The sequence below is a fragment of the Citrus clementina genome, unplaced genomic scaffold (assembly GCF_000493195.1).
Source record: "Citrus clementina cultivar Clemenules unplaced genomic scaffold, Citrus_clementina_v1.0 scaffold_5, whole genome shotgun sequence".
Classification (NCBI taxonomy): Eukaryota; Viridiplantae; Streptophyta; class Magnoliopsida; order Sapindales; family Rutaceae; genus Citrus; species Citrus x clementina.
Window position 1 is genome coordinate 26,934,093 of NW_006262201.1, and position 20,223 is coordinate 26,954,315.

At 32.7% G+C, this 20,223-nt stretch overlaps 2 protein-coding genes across 5 annotated transcripts; both read right to left on the minus strand.

Moving 5' to 3' along the window:
• Window positions 1-1,017: 1,017 nt before the first annotated feature.
• Window positions 1,018-13,266, minus strand: LOC18042667 (glycerol-3-phosphate acyltransferase, chloroplastic). 4 transcript variants are annotated; one of them, XM_006432664.2, is made up of 13 exons: window positions 12,789-13,266; window positions 10,828-10,925; window positions 9,493-9,579; window positions 9,265-9,362; window positions 7,781-7,838; window positions 6,205-6,306; window positions 6,047-6,108; window positions 5,844-5,954; window positions 5,156-5,234; window positions 3,936-4,055; window positions 3,753-3,866; window positions 2,529-2,658; window positions 1,018-1,349 (listed from the first exon to the last, which is right to left on the minus strand). In XM_006432664.2, the coding sequence occupies exons 1-13, from the start codon at window positions 13,129-13,131 to the stop codon at window positions 1,342-1,344; spliced, it is 1,410 nt and encodes a 469-aa protein (XP_006432727.1). In that variant the 5' UTR covers window positions 13,132-13,266; the 3' UTR covers window positions 1,018-1,341. The 4 variants fall into 4 exon arrangements, with proteins under 4 accessions (XP_006432727.1, XP_006432722.1, XP_006432719.1 ...); XM_006432659.2 differs by having other exon boundaries at window positions 2,481-2,658; XM_006432656.2 differs by lacking the exon at window positions 12,789-13,266 and adding an exon at window positions 11,291-11,355.
• A 2,330-nt stretch (window positions 13,267-15,596) lies between these two features.
• On the minus strand, window positions 15,597-18,467 carry LOC18042668 (dolichyl-diphosphooligosaccharide--protein glycosyltransferase subunit DAD1). Its single transcript, XM_006432667.2, has 5 exons — window positions 18,318-18,467; window positions 18,162-18,209; window positions 16,379-16,466; window positions 16,237-16,280; window positions 15,597-15,959 (listed from the first exon to the last, which is right to left on the minus strand). The coding sequence occupies exons 1-5, from the start codon at window positions 18,399-18,401 to the stop codon at window positions 15,876-15,878; spliced, it is 348 nt and encodes a 115-aa protein (XP_006432730.1). The 5' UTR covers window positions 18,402-18,467; the 3' UTR covers window positions 15,597-15,875.
• Between the last annotated feature and the right edge of the window lie 1,756 nt (window positions 18,468-20,223).

The window sequence follows — 20,223 nt, forward strand, 5'->3', positions numbered from 1 at the left end:
ACTATTGACATTTCCTCCAATAACATCTTGTAACTCCTATTCTTTATTTACGCCAATACAATATTTAGAAATATTATAAATTTTTATAAAACTTCAAAGACAAAAATAAACTTAATTAAAATCTTTGATCCCTTTAAACCCCATTCTTCATTTTTCTATGGAATTCTTCAAATCCAATATCAAATGGGGCCTTTTGTTCCTTCTCTCTCTGCCCCTCTCTCTCCTATGATTTCAACACTTCACTCTTTCATTCTTTTGAAGACAAATTCATTATCATTATCATTTGTTTCTAAAATTTTAACTGCATGAAAATTGTTGTATATTATTACACACCCAAAAGTAAGAGTTAAAAGAACGCTCATTTACTCATTGTTTCTATTGTGGATTCTATTGGGTATTTGGGTTTAAATTTCATGCAACTTTTCTAGTCATCCCTTGTTGAAGTAAAACACCTTTTACTCAACTTGATATTTGATCAATTTTTTTTAATAGGATATTCAATCAATTTGAGACTGTAACTTTTAATTTTATTTCTGTTTGGTGGTTTCTATTTTGATTTTGAATAGCATTATTAAGGGTTTTGGGATTTTATAACAATTGGATTTTTCATAAGCCACTAGACATGTCGTGTTCCAATAAGTTTCTGATTAATTCTTTCATAATTGAAGAAAATACGAATAATAGAAAAATCGTTGGTCAAGGAAATTGGTTGCGTTTTAAATGTGTGGGTCTGGTTAGATATATTTTTAAGAGATTTTGGGAGGAGTGAAAATATTTCACCTGAATTAAAAATTGCCGCACAACCCAACTGCAGGGAGGTTAGCAGAAACAAACGGGCCTATAATTCAGCGATGCAGGCCTACTTTTAAGAGATTAAGGACGAGCCATTATAGAGCGAACTCACTCACTCACTCATTTGCCATCTAAATTCACTAAAATAAAATAAAATAAAGTTTGAACTTATTTTCTAGGAGAACAAATTTAATTTGCAATTCCTTAAGGTGCGTGTGGACTATGTTGCGAAAGGTTGTAGATATACTAATGTTATGTGAAAGAATAATGATTGAGCAATCATCTTATATTGGACAGAATTCAATATACAGGTTATATGCCTATGCTATGAAATGATTGAAAATGCTTAGAACTAAGATATGTACAAAGTACACCTGAGATTTTGAGCTTCTGGGGCAGTTGCTTCAATTCTGATGGATTCAGCTTCTTCTATTAAAGACGGGATGATGGCAATTTCCCATCATATATCATCAATGGACTTCAGATTGCAGTTGCAGTGCATACTTCTATCAACATATCCGTAAGGTTGCAAAATTATATCTGAGAAAATTAGTCGCCTGCAACAATCAAAGCCAAATTCAGAAACAGATGAAAGAAATTGTGTACTCAAGTCTACTTGTTCCAATCAAAGCCAAATTCAGAAACAGATGAAAGAAATTGTGTACTCAAGTCTACTTGTTCTCTTATACAACTTATAAATCGACAGATAGATAATAAAAGTGTCTCGTCGCAGCTTTCTCTAAGTAGCCACTCTGTATTTGTATTGTAGACATTTGTACATTAAATAACACAAACGACTTAAAAATGTAGTATGCACCTTCTGTGGATTTAAAGAAACAAATTACAGAAACAATAATGTTAAAGATAAAACCATTAATTGAAGGCGACTACCATTTTTATTACAAATTTCACATTGTGTAGTAAAAAGTTTTCCTACATTAGTACATTCTATTATTTTATTTTGTTATCTCAAGAAAACATCAAAGCTAAAATAGTCCATTCATGATCAATATATAGGGAAATGAGAACAGCAACATTCTAGTAGCCAGATCAAACCACGATTTCAATTTGGAAGACGAAAACTTTAGAACCTGCAATGACTGTAGTCAAGCCTAAAATGAACTGGGTTTGTAAAATTTCACAAACCTAAGTTCATGATCCTAATCTTGTGAGGTTTTATCATGGTCGCTTTCGGTAAAGGAAGTAATTCAGGATTCTTTTGAAATGTGTAGTTCATGCCTTTGTTATGAGACATTTGGCTAGAAAGGAACCACCATATATTTCATAGCAAAAGATAATAAGCTATTAGCGCTTCGTGAGATAAAGTCTGCCTTTTTTGGCATCTTATTGGGCCTCAATACAAAGGACGTAGATGCTTCTTTTTTCTTCATCAATCTCAATTTAGGTTGATGTAGACTTGAATTTTTGGTTAGCAAGATTTGTGCATTTGTCGATAATTTTATTTCCTTTTCTAGGGATACATAGACTGGGTTTGGCATTTTGTTTTATGGACTTTTGATAAGAGAGTTTTTGCTTGGATATATGTGTGAATTTCTGGTCTACCTAGTATCTGTTATCTTATTAAATAATTTCAGTTTCAGTTTCTTGTCGAATAAAAACAAAAGAAAAAGAAGAAAGAGAGAGCAAGTCGTTATCCTAATCTTATAAGCCATAAGACTAGGAAGTACCTATCACCAAAGAAGCCAGAACAGGATTGCTATAAAAGATTGACTAACCCCATGGTTGTGACAAAGACACACTTGGAATTGATGCCTTGAGTCCTTGTTGACCATGTATAGCAGATTTGAGCACATTGTATTGCTCGGTCACAGAATTATAAAAGGCTTGTGTATAAACCTCCTTAGCCTGCCAGAGTAACAAGCAGCACATTAGGAATAATCAAAATGGAGGATGTATTCAAAATGGATAATTCTTTGAAAAATGCATGAAGAAGAAAACCAGAGGGTCATAAATGGGAATAATTTCGTCATTTCAATGGCATTTTCTTTAGGTAAACTTTTTCCACCTCTTTGCAGCTCAACCTGCAACCTTGTGCCAATCCAGATAGTATCCAACTTGATGATTTCAAGAACAATAATTACCAAACAGGAAATAGAATAATAATCACTCAAACGGTATCAGCAACTGCAAAAGTGAACGGCCATTCATGAGAGAGACAACAATTGGATCCAGGTGTTTACAAACTTAGTGATTTAATAATCAATTTCTTTTTCCATGAAGGAAAAAAAGGAATGAAAATATTTAACTGTCAGAAAACTCAGATGTCCAAACTCCAAAAATTATGCCCTAAAGACTTGAACTTCCTTCCAGTATAATCTCCATAAACTCTTCTATTTCTCTCCAACCAGGTAACACACATAATATGTATCACAGAACAGCTCCATAAAAATCTAGCTATCTGACCTACCAAAAGCACAGTTGTTTTCTTCGAGCACTTATAACCTTTTTCAATGTATAGACCAATAAGCAATAATACAAAAATCATAAAGCAGCAAGATAGTGAGAAATTAACCATTTTATAATATATGCCAGTATATGTGAATATGCATTCATTACAAATTTTGTTGAAAGCATTTTGTACAGTTTTTGGTTACCCATAGGGTTTTTGTTAATCTTGCAGACAACTGGTCCACATCAGCAATGGACACTTCTTGCCTTATTTTTATTTGATTTTGAGTTTTTGTTAAAAAAGACCAGCTTGATTTTCCCCCATTCGTCTTGACCCTGTCAAACATTGAGGCTTGAGAAACTGCAGGGCTATGGCCTATCTATGCTTATGGGTGTGGTGTATGCATTTCTCCAGGTTAAAAGGAAAATCAGATAAGAAATTCAAACGATATATATTAGATAATTGATATATTATACCAAAACAAATATATAGATCAAATCCATACAATAAAAAGAGAGATGCATGAACAAAATGTTATAACCTAACCAACCTCTTCAGGATTTTTGCTAGCAGTAATGATATCTGGAAAGCTAATTTCTGGCGCAACTGACAATCCAGCCCCATGGAAGGAGATCACTCTTTTCTCTCCAACTTCTCTTTCTACCTGGAGATATGCGATTGAGTCAAATGAGCAAAAACAACATTAGAAAAGGATTATAAGGCACTGACGTACCTGTGGTGGAGGGGGCATGATGTCATGACATAAGAGTGCCAAGGGATAAATATGCCCTGGAATACCAGAATGCTCCGCAAGCCTTCTCATATTGTCTATTGAAGAAGTGTCAAAGGGTGCCTAACCCCCTTATATCAGTATGAAGAATACAATGTCATAAAAGGAAAAATAAGTTGCTATCCAGTGCACAAGTTTTTTCTGTTTTGATTTTTTCCCCAAAAAAAAAAAAAAAGAAGAAAAAAAAGAAAGAAGAGAAATGCAAACAAAGAAACTAGTACCTCATTTGATACTAAATAGTATCTACTTTGGTGCTTATGGAAACAAACAACCAAAAGCAACAGAAAGCAATGCAGTTGTATTGGCTAAAGACAACTGTACTGCAAGCAATATATATCTAAGACAAGACTCAGTTTTATTCAATCAGAAGCATCTACAGAGAATCTTTTGTTCCACTCAAATGTCAACAGAGACTTAACAGTTTAATTTACCAGTACCTTTTTGTAATTGCTTGTATGAGAAAAGAGAGTTCCTTTTAGAAATTTGGACATCATTTCAATATCAGCAATTAGAGCTTGATTTAATATAAAAAGCGAAGCATAAATACTGCATTTATTGTCAACATGGAATGTTTTTTCCACATACAGATTATAAATTGAAAATAAATGATGTCTCACATAGTCTTCTTTTTGAAATTTAACAGCAACTTTCGTACAATTAAAACTAATGCTTTACTATAACTATTTATTGCATTCTTAGCACAAGTGTTAGAAACTGTATCACAATTAACAGGTATAAATATAGAAGGTTCATTTAATTTACTTCAAGGACAAGACTACATTTACCACTTCTCATTTATCTGTATCCCCTAAGAAACCATGTCAAGAACTTTGCAGCAAGTAACCAATTAATATCCATTTTGCCCAAAAGCCATATTGGAGGAAAAAGGACACTGTTCTAGTTTCCAATTTCTTAATAGGCAACTTACATCAATATCCTTTGAAGCCTAAGCATTAGTTGTATGTTCTACAGAAAATTTAGCACTCACTTGCATAGTTCGTGTTCAAGATTACAATAGGAATAATGATAAAATAAAAGCTTTCGCCCATTTCTAATATCTAATCAAAAGTGACTTGCTAGCCAGGATAAAATGGTAACAGCATCAGCTTTAATAATTTTTTTTTTTTTTTTGGGTTTCAAGAAAAACGAGTGTAGAAACTTACTGGATACCATTCTCCTGTAACAGGATCTGGACGGTCCCTGCCACCACTTGGTGCAATCCAAATTATTTGTGATCCACCCCTAGCGTCATGTATATTCAGTTAGAAGGTCTCGTGTAAACGATAAAAGACCATGGTTCAGAATTTAGCATGTTCAGAGAAATAAACACAAGCATATGACCTAATTTAAACAAAGAAGATTGACTCTGAAACTCACACATAATGTCAAGAAAACATTGGAACCAAGGCATTCAACCCAATTCTAAGTTATCTGTATATTTATGGCAGATCATTGGACACCAACCTCCAAGGCACAGGACCAAAATAAGCTGGATGGGGGCATGAGGAAAACACTTAAATTTTTACAGCAAGAGAATAATCAAACATAAAAGGAATTCTATGCACTTTTTTTTGTGAATTTTTGGACTTCTAGAGAAACCCAGAGGATAACAAAAACATGTAAGGTCATAATTATCCACCTAGAAAACCCTTAGTCACAAACTAATCGTTGCCCACTTATTACAAGTCTTACAAACCTGAACTTCATATGTTTTCAGAGAAAAATAAGAGCAAACAGTTGATTGTTCAAAAAATCTAATTCATGAAAGAGGAAAACATTTTAAGATTATAATACCTGCATAAGAAAATCAACCACCACAATGATCAGAGAGACATTAAAGACAAAAAGTACCTTAAAAGCAAAGCCATTTCCTTCAAACTACGTGTATTCGATTTCCTTTTCATCTCAATTAGCTCAGGGACATCAAGCATGTGCTTTTTTGAGTACACACATATTAGATTCCTAAAAGAAATAAAATTAGAAATTTGCACTAAAAAGTAAATCAGTATAACTGCACAACCATTTTTTAATTTGTCCATAATGTCCAAAAGTACCTTCCCATGCTGAAGGGCTTGCAGAGAGGATCGGTTATAACTCTGTCCCCTGCTATGTAGGTCTGCCCAGAACAATGTTGAGTTCAGTAATCCAAGCATATTAGAAAATAAATGAAGGCAATCAACAACAGACTCAGAATAGAGAACGTTGTGTTCACCAGGTTCTCAGCAACATGTGGGTTTGTTGATTCAAGCAATAAAGCAATGATAGCAGGGTCTGCTTCAGTTTGGTGGTTAGAGATCAATACGATATTATGGCCCTGCGATCATCGTACACAAGTATTACTTACATTGTCAAAAAGCTACTACAAAAATGACCAAAAATTACTGGAACATCTATATTAAAAAAAGGTCAAACAATGTATAGGACAAGAAGAACATCTACTAGTGAACATGCTATCATTGAGTCCTGTATTGTAGAAATACTAGAGAGTTTTCATGTCATCCCAAATGAAAATCAACATCCAAGCTTAGACGTTAGATCTATACATTTGCTCCTGGTGCTCACCCTCTATTTGTGATGAATGGTTACACTGTGTCTGGCTATATCATTCTAAAACTTCCTTGTACCAATCCCAACTTTTTATTTTAGGTTTTGAACGACTTTAATTACATTAAGATGCTGATCCAAAGAATTTAAAATTTACCATCCTAAAGACCTGTCGATAGACCATGGACCTAAGGATTTAAATAAAACTAATCTATTTTCTAAGCATCCACCACACTAGGAACTTTATTTTTAGTGGGAGTAAGTTTAAAAGGTAAAAACAAAATATAGATAACAGAAGCTTCCAGAACCCAGAAGTTTAATCAGAGTTCGCAATCAACTTTGCACCCAATCTTGTAACGTACATGAACTAAGATATTGACATATAGAAGAGCGCATAAACAATGCGCATCCTACAGCCTGAAGAAAGGTAATTTAAAAGTCTTAAACTGTAAAATCCAAATGTATATCTAATTTTTCTTATAAATCCTTTAGACAAATAAGAGATCTTAACAAAATCATTTCTATATGGTAGCCATACTATATCTTGCTTTCTCAAGACTGATTTCATTCCCACCTCTATATCCCTGCCTCATGTGCATGATGTTGCCATTGCAACCATCATTTAAATAATGAAAAAGGACAAAGCATATGCCACAACAGTCATAATAAGGAAGCAAGCATCTCTAACACACAGCTATATCAAAAAGCTTGACCTTATACTAAATAATCAATACTAAAATGATATTTTTTGCAAAAGGAACGAGTATGGAATGGAGATCCCAATAGAGACCTACAGACCTTTGATAAGCTTAGGTGTAGGACCTAGGGTTTATTTTAGTTTTTTTTTTTTCCGGCCATATTTTTATTCTAATGTTATGCTAAGTGTGGATATTAGGGATTTCCTTGTTCAACCTAATATGATTGAGCCTATAAAATGGCCTTTGAACTAGGAGTTTGTCAGACAATTGAATAATGAAAATAACATTGTTTATACTCCTATTTTCTTTATAAACCTGATTTCTCCTCTTTCTCTCTATCTTCTCTCCATAGCCCACTTAATACTTTCTACTTCTCTTCTCTTCTCTCTATGTTTTCCTACTCCCTGTCCTATCTCTCTATGTCTTTGTGCACAATAATTCATAAATATGGAAGAAATAGATTACAAAATTAAATTCAGAATGATGAGTCAGCAAAGAAAAAAACTCAAATAACAGAACATAAAAATGGATGCTGAAATTGGGCACCTGGTTAAGTTTCTCTTCCATTTCAAAGAAAAGGGATACATTGCCAACGTATGAACTTCTGCAAAAAGATGATCACAATTAGACAGTGACTGAATGGAACACAGATAGTAAGTGAGATTTATACTTCTGAAATAGGCAGATGCAACTTGACTTGAGAATAAAATGTGTTCTGTATCAAACTAGGATAATGAACTTATTGTCAAATAGACCTCTAATGAAACGAGAAAAAACAATTGAAAAAGTACGCTGTTTTGTCTGTATGAAATTTAGAAACACACACTTCACATGCTTTTTCTGCCTACTAGTGCTCAACAGATGTACTTCTCTTCATACACAAAAGGATCAAAAGAGTATACTTTTAGCAACAGTACATAAAACATATTTACAAACTCTAAACTTCATTTTAAGGGATTCTAACATTTTCAGGCTGATGTCTGTCTTCAGAATTCCTCCCAACTCCTATCACATTCCCCACATCCTTCAAAGTCTGCATCATTACAACTTTTTTATTACCAACATTCTTGAAATTCCGCAACAATGCCGAAAAATCCTCTCTAGTTTACCATTCTAGATAGTCTCATCATCTATGTTCAAGGATCTCTCCTTATCTTTTCATTGAAATGCCCCACCATTAAAAGAAACAGCAAAAGAGAAATTCCTCAGATTAAGTAGGAATTACGGTCATTGATTTCGAGGCTCTTATTCATCCAGTGCATCACACTCTTCCATTTATAGATTTCTTTTTTTTTTCAATTATATTTTATGTAATAACTTTTTACACATGGTATTTACTTTACTGCCAATATCATTTGAAGGTTACAAGTTCAATAGCACATTTATAGAAAAATTTCAATGCAGAGAACAAGCTTAAATGTCCATATGTACAGTTATGTACTTATTTTCTTTTCCTTTTTTATTAGGAAACAGACAATATTAATTGAGGAAAAAAGAATATGATACCAAAAGTGAATCAGAAGTTCACAAACCAAGAACTTTCCTGCTGTGAAGGAATCCAAAAACTATACAATATATTCTCTATTTTGAGTATAACCCATAAAAAAGAGACAAAATAAGAAAACAAAATTAACATTTGACCAGAAGAAACATCGGCAGGAAAAACCAAATAAACAGCTGCCAATATCATCTTTTTTTTTCCCAACATTATCTATTTAATTAACCATAAATGTAGACTTGAACCGCAAAGGATCCTGGACATATTGAAAGCATAACTCACCAAAGCCTTATTGCAGAATGACAACTCATCTATTGTATCACAAATTCTATAACATTCTTATGTGAGTTCGAAGACGAATTAGAACATCTAGTGTTGACTGTCCTCAGAGATAGCATGAAGTGCAGAATTAAAACAACAAAATTCCATTCCAAAGGCGCATCTCAAAATTCTCAGGAAACTTTACAAATTACACGGACATAAGCTACTGAAACATACGTGTATAAGGATAGCATAGAAGTCATTGGCTAACCTGAAATCAACCAAAGGTCGTATATAATTTTGACCAAACATGTAATAGTCAAAAGGCTCTCTCATTGACTTGTGATAAGATGAGAACGTAAAAGGTTCCTACAAGAGCATTGTTATATTCATAAAAGAAGTTCAAATAAACTGACAGTTGAATACAAAATAGTGGCAGAAAGAAAGTGCATTTATGCTAAAACTAAGAATGTTGATACAGCATATGTGTCTAAATTACCTCAATGTCCAACAATACTCGATCAAATGCAACAGCCATATTTGACAATACAATCTCATCAGCCCTAGAATTTCCACTTTGAAAGACCTGAAACATATCATATGCAAGATTATTTTGATGATACATCACAACATGCCAGAAAAGTATAATTACATCTTGGAAGGAGAAGCAAAACCTAGATAAATGAAGTTGTTCCTCATTGTCATAAAAGTAATCTACAAAGAATCCTATAGTAAATTTTAAGGCCTCTTTTAAGTTTTCAGAAGTTCAAGGTAATTACAGAGCCAGATTATAAGTTCTCCAAAAGGACTGCAGGCTTTAAGCAATAACAATATATTACGAATGAATATTCCATTGAATTTTCATGGTAATAGTTTTCTTCAACACCAAGAATTGATGTTTGCAGCAGAATAAATTTCTAAGCATATAGTATATAGCCTTATTTAAAATTTAACACCGATGTTCAAATCCTAACCAATTTAATATGCAAACACAAATTAAAATTCATTAACAGCTTCTAGCACAACCATTATAGACTATTTAGACACAGAAAGTTTCAACTAGCTTTAGCTATTATTAAAAGCATAATGGAAAGCTCAGAGTTTTTACCATTGTAAAAATGCTTCCGTTAAAACCAAAAACAGACAATGCCAACAGATTAACGTTCTAGGCAAATGAACAGCCAATAGAGACATTAACATGGAAAACCCTAGAATAGAATTAACACGGTAACTCCACACTTAAAATTCGAATGATGAATTAAACGAAGAAGTCATGACGATGGCTTCTTGAACTTTTAAGGAATGTATATATATGAGGCTAAGCAAACTTATTTAATGGCTTAAATTTTCCACCATGTTCTAATAAAAAGTAATATCTTATTTTGTAATAAGAGATAGCATTATTTTGTTAGTCTAAGCCTTATACTTATAGATTTTGAATCAAGACAAGTTAATTTCATGGTATTTTCGACATTCCTCGTCTGCCATGAATAGTCAACGGAATTTATAAAAAACCATTGAAGTCACAGGATATTGGAGGAATATTAATTTTGAAGTTTATATCACTTATCAGGCATAAGTTAGTATCAACTGTTACAGTTATGTTCGTCCCCAGTTGTGTTTAATAAGTAACTTGGACCCATAAACTCATACAGAAAGCTAATGGTAATAACTCAGAACCACAATGCATAACCGAATAAATAACAGAATGATCTGAAAAATTTCATAGAGAAGAAAATGGGGCATATTGACAATACAATTAAAAAAATAATCCAACTTATTTATAATATATTTGAATAAGTACATTAAGCTACGTTCAAGTGTATAGATTTACTGCATTTTTATAATTGTGATACAACTCTTCCATCCCAGTGGCAAGATTTGATGGCAGCCTTCCTGCTTCAACTTCCCTGCCAATTCCAGACAGAAGATCTGCAGAGAAATATTCAAATATAAGACCATCAAAATATTAAGCAGCAGAAACACAAAATCTGCAATAAAGAGGAAATAAGAGTATTACTTACTGCAGTTTTGTTTATCTTTTGGATATGTGGACACTATATACCTCTATCTAGCTATGTATGTATGAGCGCACACGCGCATGTTTTAAGTGATCCCATGTCCCATCTGCTCTATTTAAAGCATTACTTTCATAAATTTAAATTTTTTAACCCTCATACTTTAAATCTTTACACTAAAAGAGCTATAGGTATGAGAAAAATGGCCTCCAATCCTTGTCCAAAACATGTTTTAGGGAAATAATAGCCTAGAAAATCTACCATAATCTTAACCTCTACCTTCTTGCAGGAAAGTAAGGGCAAGCTTGTTTCCAACCTCAGAGAGAAAGTGAGAGAGAAAGAGAAAGCCATGTTAGTATAAAGACCTTGTTGCTGAACATGTAGCACCTTATAATTAGTGCCATGTGATGGAATGCATAATGCATTAAGATTATCAAGTTACAGAAGGTTTCACATTATTACAAAACAACCTTCCATGAAAGAAGATACATTCTTTCTTCAGTAAAATATCACATTGATGTTTGCCAAAACGCAGAATGATTTCAAGAAAACCTTACAACATTGTTTCAAACTCCTTGACATGTTTTCCACATTGTGCCTTTGACTGCAATTTGAAACCACTCCGAAGCGAGGACACAAATAGGCCCAAAATTTAAATATTAGATTATAACAGGGTCAAGAGTCTAAAAGTAGGCCTTAGTGAATTACATCATACCCCATGGTGCATGGTGCTACAACTATTGACAAAAGCCAGACTGCATCATATCATCCATAAAACTATTCTACATTTTACACTATATCTTCAATTTAGACTAATGGATAAAACTATGAATTATAGATCTTATTTTCTTTGACGAATCGGACTACAAGCGTTAAGTAAAAGTGATACTTTTACGCAACTAGTTGATCAGCATAGTTCTAAAAATTTATTTCTAATTTTCTACATTTACTCAAATTCATCATGTCAAATTATAATGATTCTATCGATCCTCACTGCATTGCCAAAACTTCATTTAATTTGTCAAATCTCAACTTCAATTAGCTACAACAGATTCTGACACTAGCAGGCTAACTCTGCCATCCTATATCGAACAAGATTTTGAAAATCAAGGGCAACAACAGTACACAATACGGCTAATAAAAGCACTCATGATAGAAGTTCCATCATCTTCCAGTACACATGGAGCTCTCTCGTAATAACTAAATTAATTCTCTTGTAATAATAACGGAGACAGCCCAAGTCAGAGCAAAAGATTGACCGGCAGTAAGACCATTCCTAAGTGGTAAAAAGCAAAGACGTGCAAGCTTTTACTCATGGCTTATAAATTAAATACCCCATCTGCTTGAGACAAACCTTTTTAATGAAGAAAAAATTGAAATGGATTCCATTTTATATGGCAATGGAGGGGGAAAAAGAAAATAGAGATTTGTACTTGTTCCAGTCACTATTCTCCAAAAGATAGGTTGTACAATCAAAAATTGAAACTTTCTTATCGACTGAGTGAAACTGGCCAGTAAAATCAAGAATCGACCACCTAGAATTTTTATAAAATATCACAGTCACACAGGCTGCCGTGTATTTCTATATTTTTTAATCAGTCAATGAATATAACATAACATAAAATAATAATAATAAGAAGAAGAAGAAGAAGACGAACAATAAAAGAATCAGATTCAACAGTTCACATGTTACGACTTACGAGACATTTCTAAGCAAAAAAAAGAAAGGAAGCAAAAAACAGTAAGTGCTAAAGAGCAAAACCAAACCAAACCAAACCTTGCTCAGAACGAACGTCGAGAAACGTACGGGAGTGATTAACCTCTATATTGAGCATCTTCTTGTTCTGCTCGTCACTCGCCGACGACGACGACACGGCGGACTCCCTGTCCTGAACCATCTTAGCCATTGCTCGAACGTTGAAGGAGCTGAAGGACGCGCAAGGACACGTGGCGGAAGTCCTCCGCGCACCGGATCGAAACGACACCGCAGTCGAATGCCAACGCGCGGTTGTTGCTGAAAAAGAATAAGAAGAAGGAGAGAGCTTCGGATTAGACGACGAAGACGGAACCAAAACCCTAGGCGCTGTCGTGGCGAAGAATGTGAGAGACAGAGAAGACATCAGTAGTCAAACAAAAAAAAAAAAGGAAATGAAATGAAAAAAATGAACGAGAGAGTGAGTGAGTGAGAGAGAGAGAGGAAACGAGCAAAAGCTAGCAAAGCAGGAGAGAAGAGGGCGTTTGTTTTGTTGGTTTTTGGGGAGTTTGGGCTTAATGGATAAACGAAAGAATTTTGCACGCACGTGATTTGCATCGACGAATTGTTGGGGTGATTGGGCTACTGATGCTGACGTGTTGAGTGCCGTGTGGCTAGCTGAGAAACGATACGGTGGTTATTGGGACACGTGTCTTTCCTCGTTGGGATGGTGGGCCCCGCTCACGTCCTTGTCAGGTCATTTTCACCTCTTTTATTTTCTTTGTTTAAATCAAATAAGGGGTCATTTTCACTGAACTCCCCTCAACTATCTTCAACACAGATAGAGATGGGATCTTATGTCCAAATTAACACCGACCTCCCCCGAACCAAACGTTTAGTTTTGTTTGATTGTTATTAGTACCAAAGGCAATTTCGTAGCTTAATAAAGTTAAATCAAATTTCCTGAAATTGCCTTGAATATGGTTAAATGCATGTGTTTTCGAATGGCCTTCGGTTTCAAGTAAATTATGAAAAATTATTTGAATTTTTTTATGAAATATAAGTTCTTTCAAATGACTTTAAACTTGATGTAAATTCTAAAAAATGTACTTTTAAATGAGTTTAAGTCTAAAAATAGAAATTAGAAAATTAGTTGAAAGAATTAAGGAATTCTTAAATGTCTTTAAACTTGAAGTAAATTTAGAAATTTACTTCAATATTTGATTAATGAAAGCGTTGTCAAATCGTTTTCTTCTTCATTTTTTTTCTATCATCATGTGAGCTTATTAAAGATACTACGTAATTAAAATTTAATTCAATACAAATGTGACATATAAAATAATAATCACCCACACAAACATCATATTTATGCATTACAGGTACTAAATTTTAATCTTCTTTTTATCTCTTTCATAATTGTTCACAAAATAATATTAATGTATTTTCTCACAATTTTTGTCACACTTAACATGCATATTTACTCGGATCATGGGATATTAGTATTAATTTGGACATAAAGTCCATCTATGTATAGATTGGAGATAGTTGAGGGGAGGTCAGTGTCAATTATCCCTCAATTAGTAGCCATCCGTTTCCATGAGGCTATTAAAAGAAAAGAATCTATCACACCTTTGTTTTTATTTTCTTTTCTTTATATATATATACATATATACATGATCGAAAATTAACTCTCTTCTAAAGACCTTCTACAACCAAATACAAAGATTGGGTCTTTAACTGTAGCGAGTCTGTAGCTTCACAACTGTAGCGAAACTGTAGCTTTACAACTATAGTGATACTGTAGCTTCACAACTGTAGCGAAAGTCTTTAGATGTTTGAAGTGTTATTCAATTGATTGAGAAAAAATCATATATATATATATATATATAAACAATCAATTCTTTTAGTTGTCTTTCGCTAGTGTTTTTATTTATTTATTTATTTATATTTATTTGAGTACATCGAATATATTATCCACCTCCTTTTTTTGTCTTTAAAAAAAAAAGAAAAATTTAGGCATGGTGCGAACGCTTTTACAAAATAAGTAATAAAAAAGTTAAATGTATGATATTATTGGTCTAAACTAAAAAGGCTTCCTACATAGCTACAACAACCATTTCTTGTCGTGAATCAACTTTTATTTCTATTTTCAATTTAGGCATGGTGCAATCGCTTTTACACCAATCATTTCTTATCATGAATCAAATTTTGCTTTCAATTTTGTTTTATTTTTTTTTTAATGTCGCGATGGTTTTGATTGATTTCCTATGGAGTATTTAACGAAAATCAATTCATGTTTAAGATTGCTTTTAATTCCCAAAGAGTCACTTTATTTGTGAATTTATTCCCCAATCATGTTAAAATTTTATCAAATTGTTTTTATCAAAAAAATAAAAATTGATTTAAGTTGTTTTTCCAAAACCTAGTTCACTAGTAATTATCAAACAAATAATTATCCAGCATAATGGTACATTCTCAAATAAGTGAAACAATTCTTTCATTTAAAAAGATTGAAACGAACCCCTCTTTTATACAAGAGACGACTTTAAAAAGCCTATAATTAATGCTGCCTATAACGTTCTCTGGGCTCTTAGCAGAGAATATTCAAATTCGACTGCGGAATGTATAACAAATTCAAAGTGACCTTGGGTACACCAAAGCTGACCAATAACCAAGTTCAACTCCAATAGAAGTGATGTTGCCATCTAACCAACCCTCATGGGTGGCCTTAAATTAAATGGTTTCCTAGCCTTGTGGCCTTTAAATTAAATGGCCTCCAAGCCTTTCCTTTTATAAGCCAGAAGCTGAAACCAGTTCTTCTTTTAGCAGCAGTCCAAATTCTTAACCGGAAAAATAAAGAAATAAATAAATGAAGGCGAAATCCAATGATCACTAGAAAGAAAGAGTCATGCAACTCAGGTTTCCGGTCTCTGTATCGGAAACCGCAAGGTTTGTGTAATTGTCAATCCGATACAGGCAGCAAGAGACTCAAAGTTCCTGGAATTGTAAATATAGAACTAAAAGGATCCAAAAATGGTCCACATCTTCATTTATAGTAAGTTCACATCCTAAGAAAAATATCCGCATTAATGTCGTAACTAACTTTTACAGCTAGGTCACACTGTCATCGACCAAGAAAAATTGTATTTTAAGTTGACGCAGGGTCAAGGTTTATCCAAGGAAATTCATGATCACCAAATGCAGCACCAAATTGCAGAGAACAAAGTCTGCAAAAGCTCGCTCTGGTGGTAGGTCCTGCAATTTGAGGGATAAATATCATCTGGTGCTAAAACAATGTCATCAAATCAAAGAAACCAATAAATGGAAGTAATTCACTTTATTAACAAAGCACCCATTTTCAGCTTTTCCTTGCATTACGTAAGTGGGACAAAAAATGCAAGAATAGAGGTCCAATATTTTGAATTCATCAAACCATATTGGAGTTAGAACGCATTTTCCCCAATTTTAATTTTAATTTTTCAGCAGCAAATGCAAGCGGATTATAAGAAATAATGCACAGAAGAAAATTTACCTTAAATTCCTTGTTGTCCTTGTTCACTTGAATACGTAGACAAACTGCGATCAAGATTCCAAATCAGTCTAACAAATTGTAATATCTCTATACAATAACATGAAATTTGTCCTCACAAACTGTTACATCATAGTCTACTTACCAGCAAGGACTGCCGTCCCAACACAAGAAAGTACTCCTGAAAGAAAAGAGTTGAATGGGAAGGATCCAACAATAGCCATGTAAACTACCTGTTATTAGCAGAATAGATATAAGCATAAAAATGCATCAGAATCAGCACAAACACTAGCAGCCAAGACATAAAGAAGGTAAAATTTAAGCAATTTCATCACAATACACAGAGGGATCTATGCAGGAATTTCTTGAATCAATTTCCATGATGAACAGCTTAAAAATCCAAATAAGCAACTCTACTTACCCCCCCACCCCAAAAAAAAAAAAAGAGAGAAACAAAAGAACAAATAACTGTATTACACTTCAACTATGGCAAAATACACAGCAGGAAGAAATTTATGATTATTAAAACCATAATAGTTTACTAAACCAGTGCTAACTACTGCAGGAAAAACAAGTTCAGGATAAAACAATCAAATCAACAACCTATTTGTCCCTTCTTGAGGTCCCCTCTAGACAGAGTTTTACATAAATGCCATAATCCATGAAGGAAACACATGGTGACAACCTTTTATCATGAAATTTACAGCATGATTAATGATATATTCACTTGGGAATACTAGATTTAGGATCTTGCATTATCAAACAAACACTGTTGGTCTAAGAGCAGCTTTCCTCTGCAGTTATTATCATGGTTGTAATTATGTTCTTTCATATGCCACTCAATTATTAGAGGCTAAGAATATGCTTGTGATTTCTTCTAATTCTTCTTCCTTGATTTATAACTCAAAGCTCAAGTTACTCTAGTGTTCATTAGATACAACATACAGTGCACAAGGGAGTTGTATTCTTATTCCTTTAGGCTTTAGTAATGAAATACAGATCGTGATACTTAGTTGATGAGGCAGAGAAAAGAGAAAGACTACAGAGAAAATAAATGTCAAACCCTTGCCACCCACATAGGTTGACACATGACCAACTACCCAATTATTTTCAAATATGTGCGCTAAAAAGTTCCAGCATTGTCTGCAAGGGGGTTGCCTTCATTCATCCAGGAAAAAAAATTAAAAAGAAAATAAAAAGAATAGAACCTTGGCCTCCTTGCTAAAAAGAACATAGTAGACATTAGATTGTGCAAGGATGATTGGAATTAGGCAACTAGGACAATCAAGCCGTCAAATCATGAATGATGCACTCGATATATGCATCAAATGTTAACATCAACAAAAAAATACTACTATAAAATTTAATGACCCAGACCCTGCAATCCAGTATTCATCATTTTACCAAATACAACTTCTAATACCAGAGAATTCGAATTTGGGAAGTAAATCAGGGAAACCACAAAAAACTAGAAAAGCCTAAACAGCAATTCTACAGAGACAACATTGTAGACAATCTTTCATAATTTTAGGCCCTGTTCATTAAAATTTAGCAAAATGATTTTTGAAAAACCGTTTTCTAAGCTAAAGTCGCGAAATTGAATTTCGCACTATCCAAGGATTGTATATCAAAAACAGGAAAAAGAACATTTTGGCCTGCTGTCCGAAAGAGTTTAAAGAACTACAGGAAAGTTTTTGCATTTCACAAATCATGCTTTCACGAAGGCACAAAATTTACCCTAGTTTTTAACAGAATTTTAAAGCATAATTAAATTACTACACACAAATAATAACAAAAAAAAAAGGATCAAAATGATCCAATGTAAACAAACTGACGATTTCTGAATCACCCCATTCACTAGTTCACCGAAACAGCAGATCCCCAGTAACGCACAAGTGAAAATGACATTTACAAAAGCAGCAGCTTACCTGAATTAAGGCAGTAAAAACCGCGAAACCCACATACAGATCGATGATCTACACACGCATTAAACAAAAAACAGAATTTTTGTTTAAAAATCAGTTAATGTAATGAATTTAATTAGATGATAAAAAAGGCAGAGCGAAGGGTTTGTGAGGACCTACCTTAAGAGTCGTGGGAGTGGCAGCATAAGCAGAGCGAAGGGAATGGAAAAGGGCTTGAGCGTCTTTGCCGGTCGATCTCGCCATTTCCTCTCTGTAATCTGTCTTTCTCTCTGATCAACGACTCACTTTGGTTTTACTTTGGGGGTCCGCCTGTAATAAAGCCCGATACAGCGGAAGTGTAATTTTTTATTCTAAATTTATTGGCCGTTAGATTACTTTATAAGCAATCCAACGGCCTAGTAATTTTAGGCATAAAATGGGTCACCGAAACAGATGGTGGAACACTGGAACTGGCAAATATCCTGGTAATTATCAATTTGCTCCCTCATCTTTTAACTAAATATTAAATGCTTCATTAAATTTAGGCGACTATCAAAGACCCCCTAACATAATAATATATTTTAAAACATGTAATGTTTTAAATAACGTGAATAATATTTATATTAGTGTAAACTATATTAATTATAAATCAATGCAATCATTTTTAATAATGAAATTGATCATAAACAACTTATATAATTGTTTATTATGCCATTATAAATCTACAAATGTTTTGCAATAAATAAAGGGAAAAGGACATAGAGACCCCTAACGTTTGAATAAGGGACACAAAACCCCCTAATGTTTCAAAAAAGACACTCAGACCCATATTTCTTAATAGTAAATTATAATTTTACCATTATACCCTTATAGCATATTAAAAAATAATTGTTCATTATCCAATTTATTTCTATATTATTAATAAAATTACGAATATAACTTCATTACCCAATTTTTCCATTTAATTTTTATCAAATTTTATCTTCAAACTAAATAAATTTAATCCATTGCTCAAAAATAAAAATAAATTAAATTGATTATTAATATAATAAAAATAACAATTCTCCATATGTTATTTCTTATAATTTCTTATATATAAATTAAATTGATAATTTCTTAAAAATAACAATTCTCCATATATAAATTAAATTTATTTTAATTTAATATATGTTATTTTTATATTAAATATATGTTATTTTTATTATATTAATAATCAATTTAATTTATTTTTATTTTTGAGCAATGGATTAAATTTATTTAGTTTGAAGATAAAATTTGATAAAAATTAAATGAAAAAATTGGGTAATGAAGTTATATTCATAATTTTATTAATAATATAGAAATAAATTGGATAATGAACAATTATTTTTTAATATGCTATAAGGGTATAATGGTAAAATTATAATTTACTATTAAGAAATAGGGGTCTGAGTGTCTTTTTTGAAACATTAGGGGGTTTTGTGTCCCTTATTCAAACGTTAAGGGTCTCTGTGTCCTTTTCCCATAAATAAATTAGTGAGACCTCTTTAATTTTTTTTCTTTTGCAAATTTCTACCTCTTTGGTCAACTCTATATTATTGATAGTACCAAGTATTGTCATTACTCAAAATATTTTTGTTTTCAATATTATTTGTACTAGTGACTAATATAAATAGTACAATTTAGTTCTGGATATGGGTAACTATAAGATGAAAAATCTTATTAAAAATATTTCACACAAATTTCTAAGAAATTCATTAAATTACTTTTTATGGTCTCATTTACTCACTAATTTGAAGTCACAAAAAATTCTATGAATTGTTATATGAGCTTATACATGATTACATGTAATGTTAATATTTAATGATATTGTTTTATTACTAGTATTATGATTAATGAGACTATAACTCTTAACATCCATTACTAACGTTGTTAATAAGTATCTTTGTTAGCCTTACTATTATTATTGGTAAATTGAACACATATATGATAATTTTATCAATATCACTTTTCTTTTAATCAAAATGAGCGTATGTTCTAAATATAACAAGATTTTATCGTAATAAACTTTTTAATAATTTATTGAGAAATGTTGTTAATTATCATT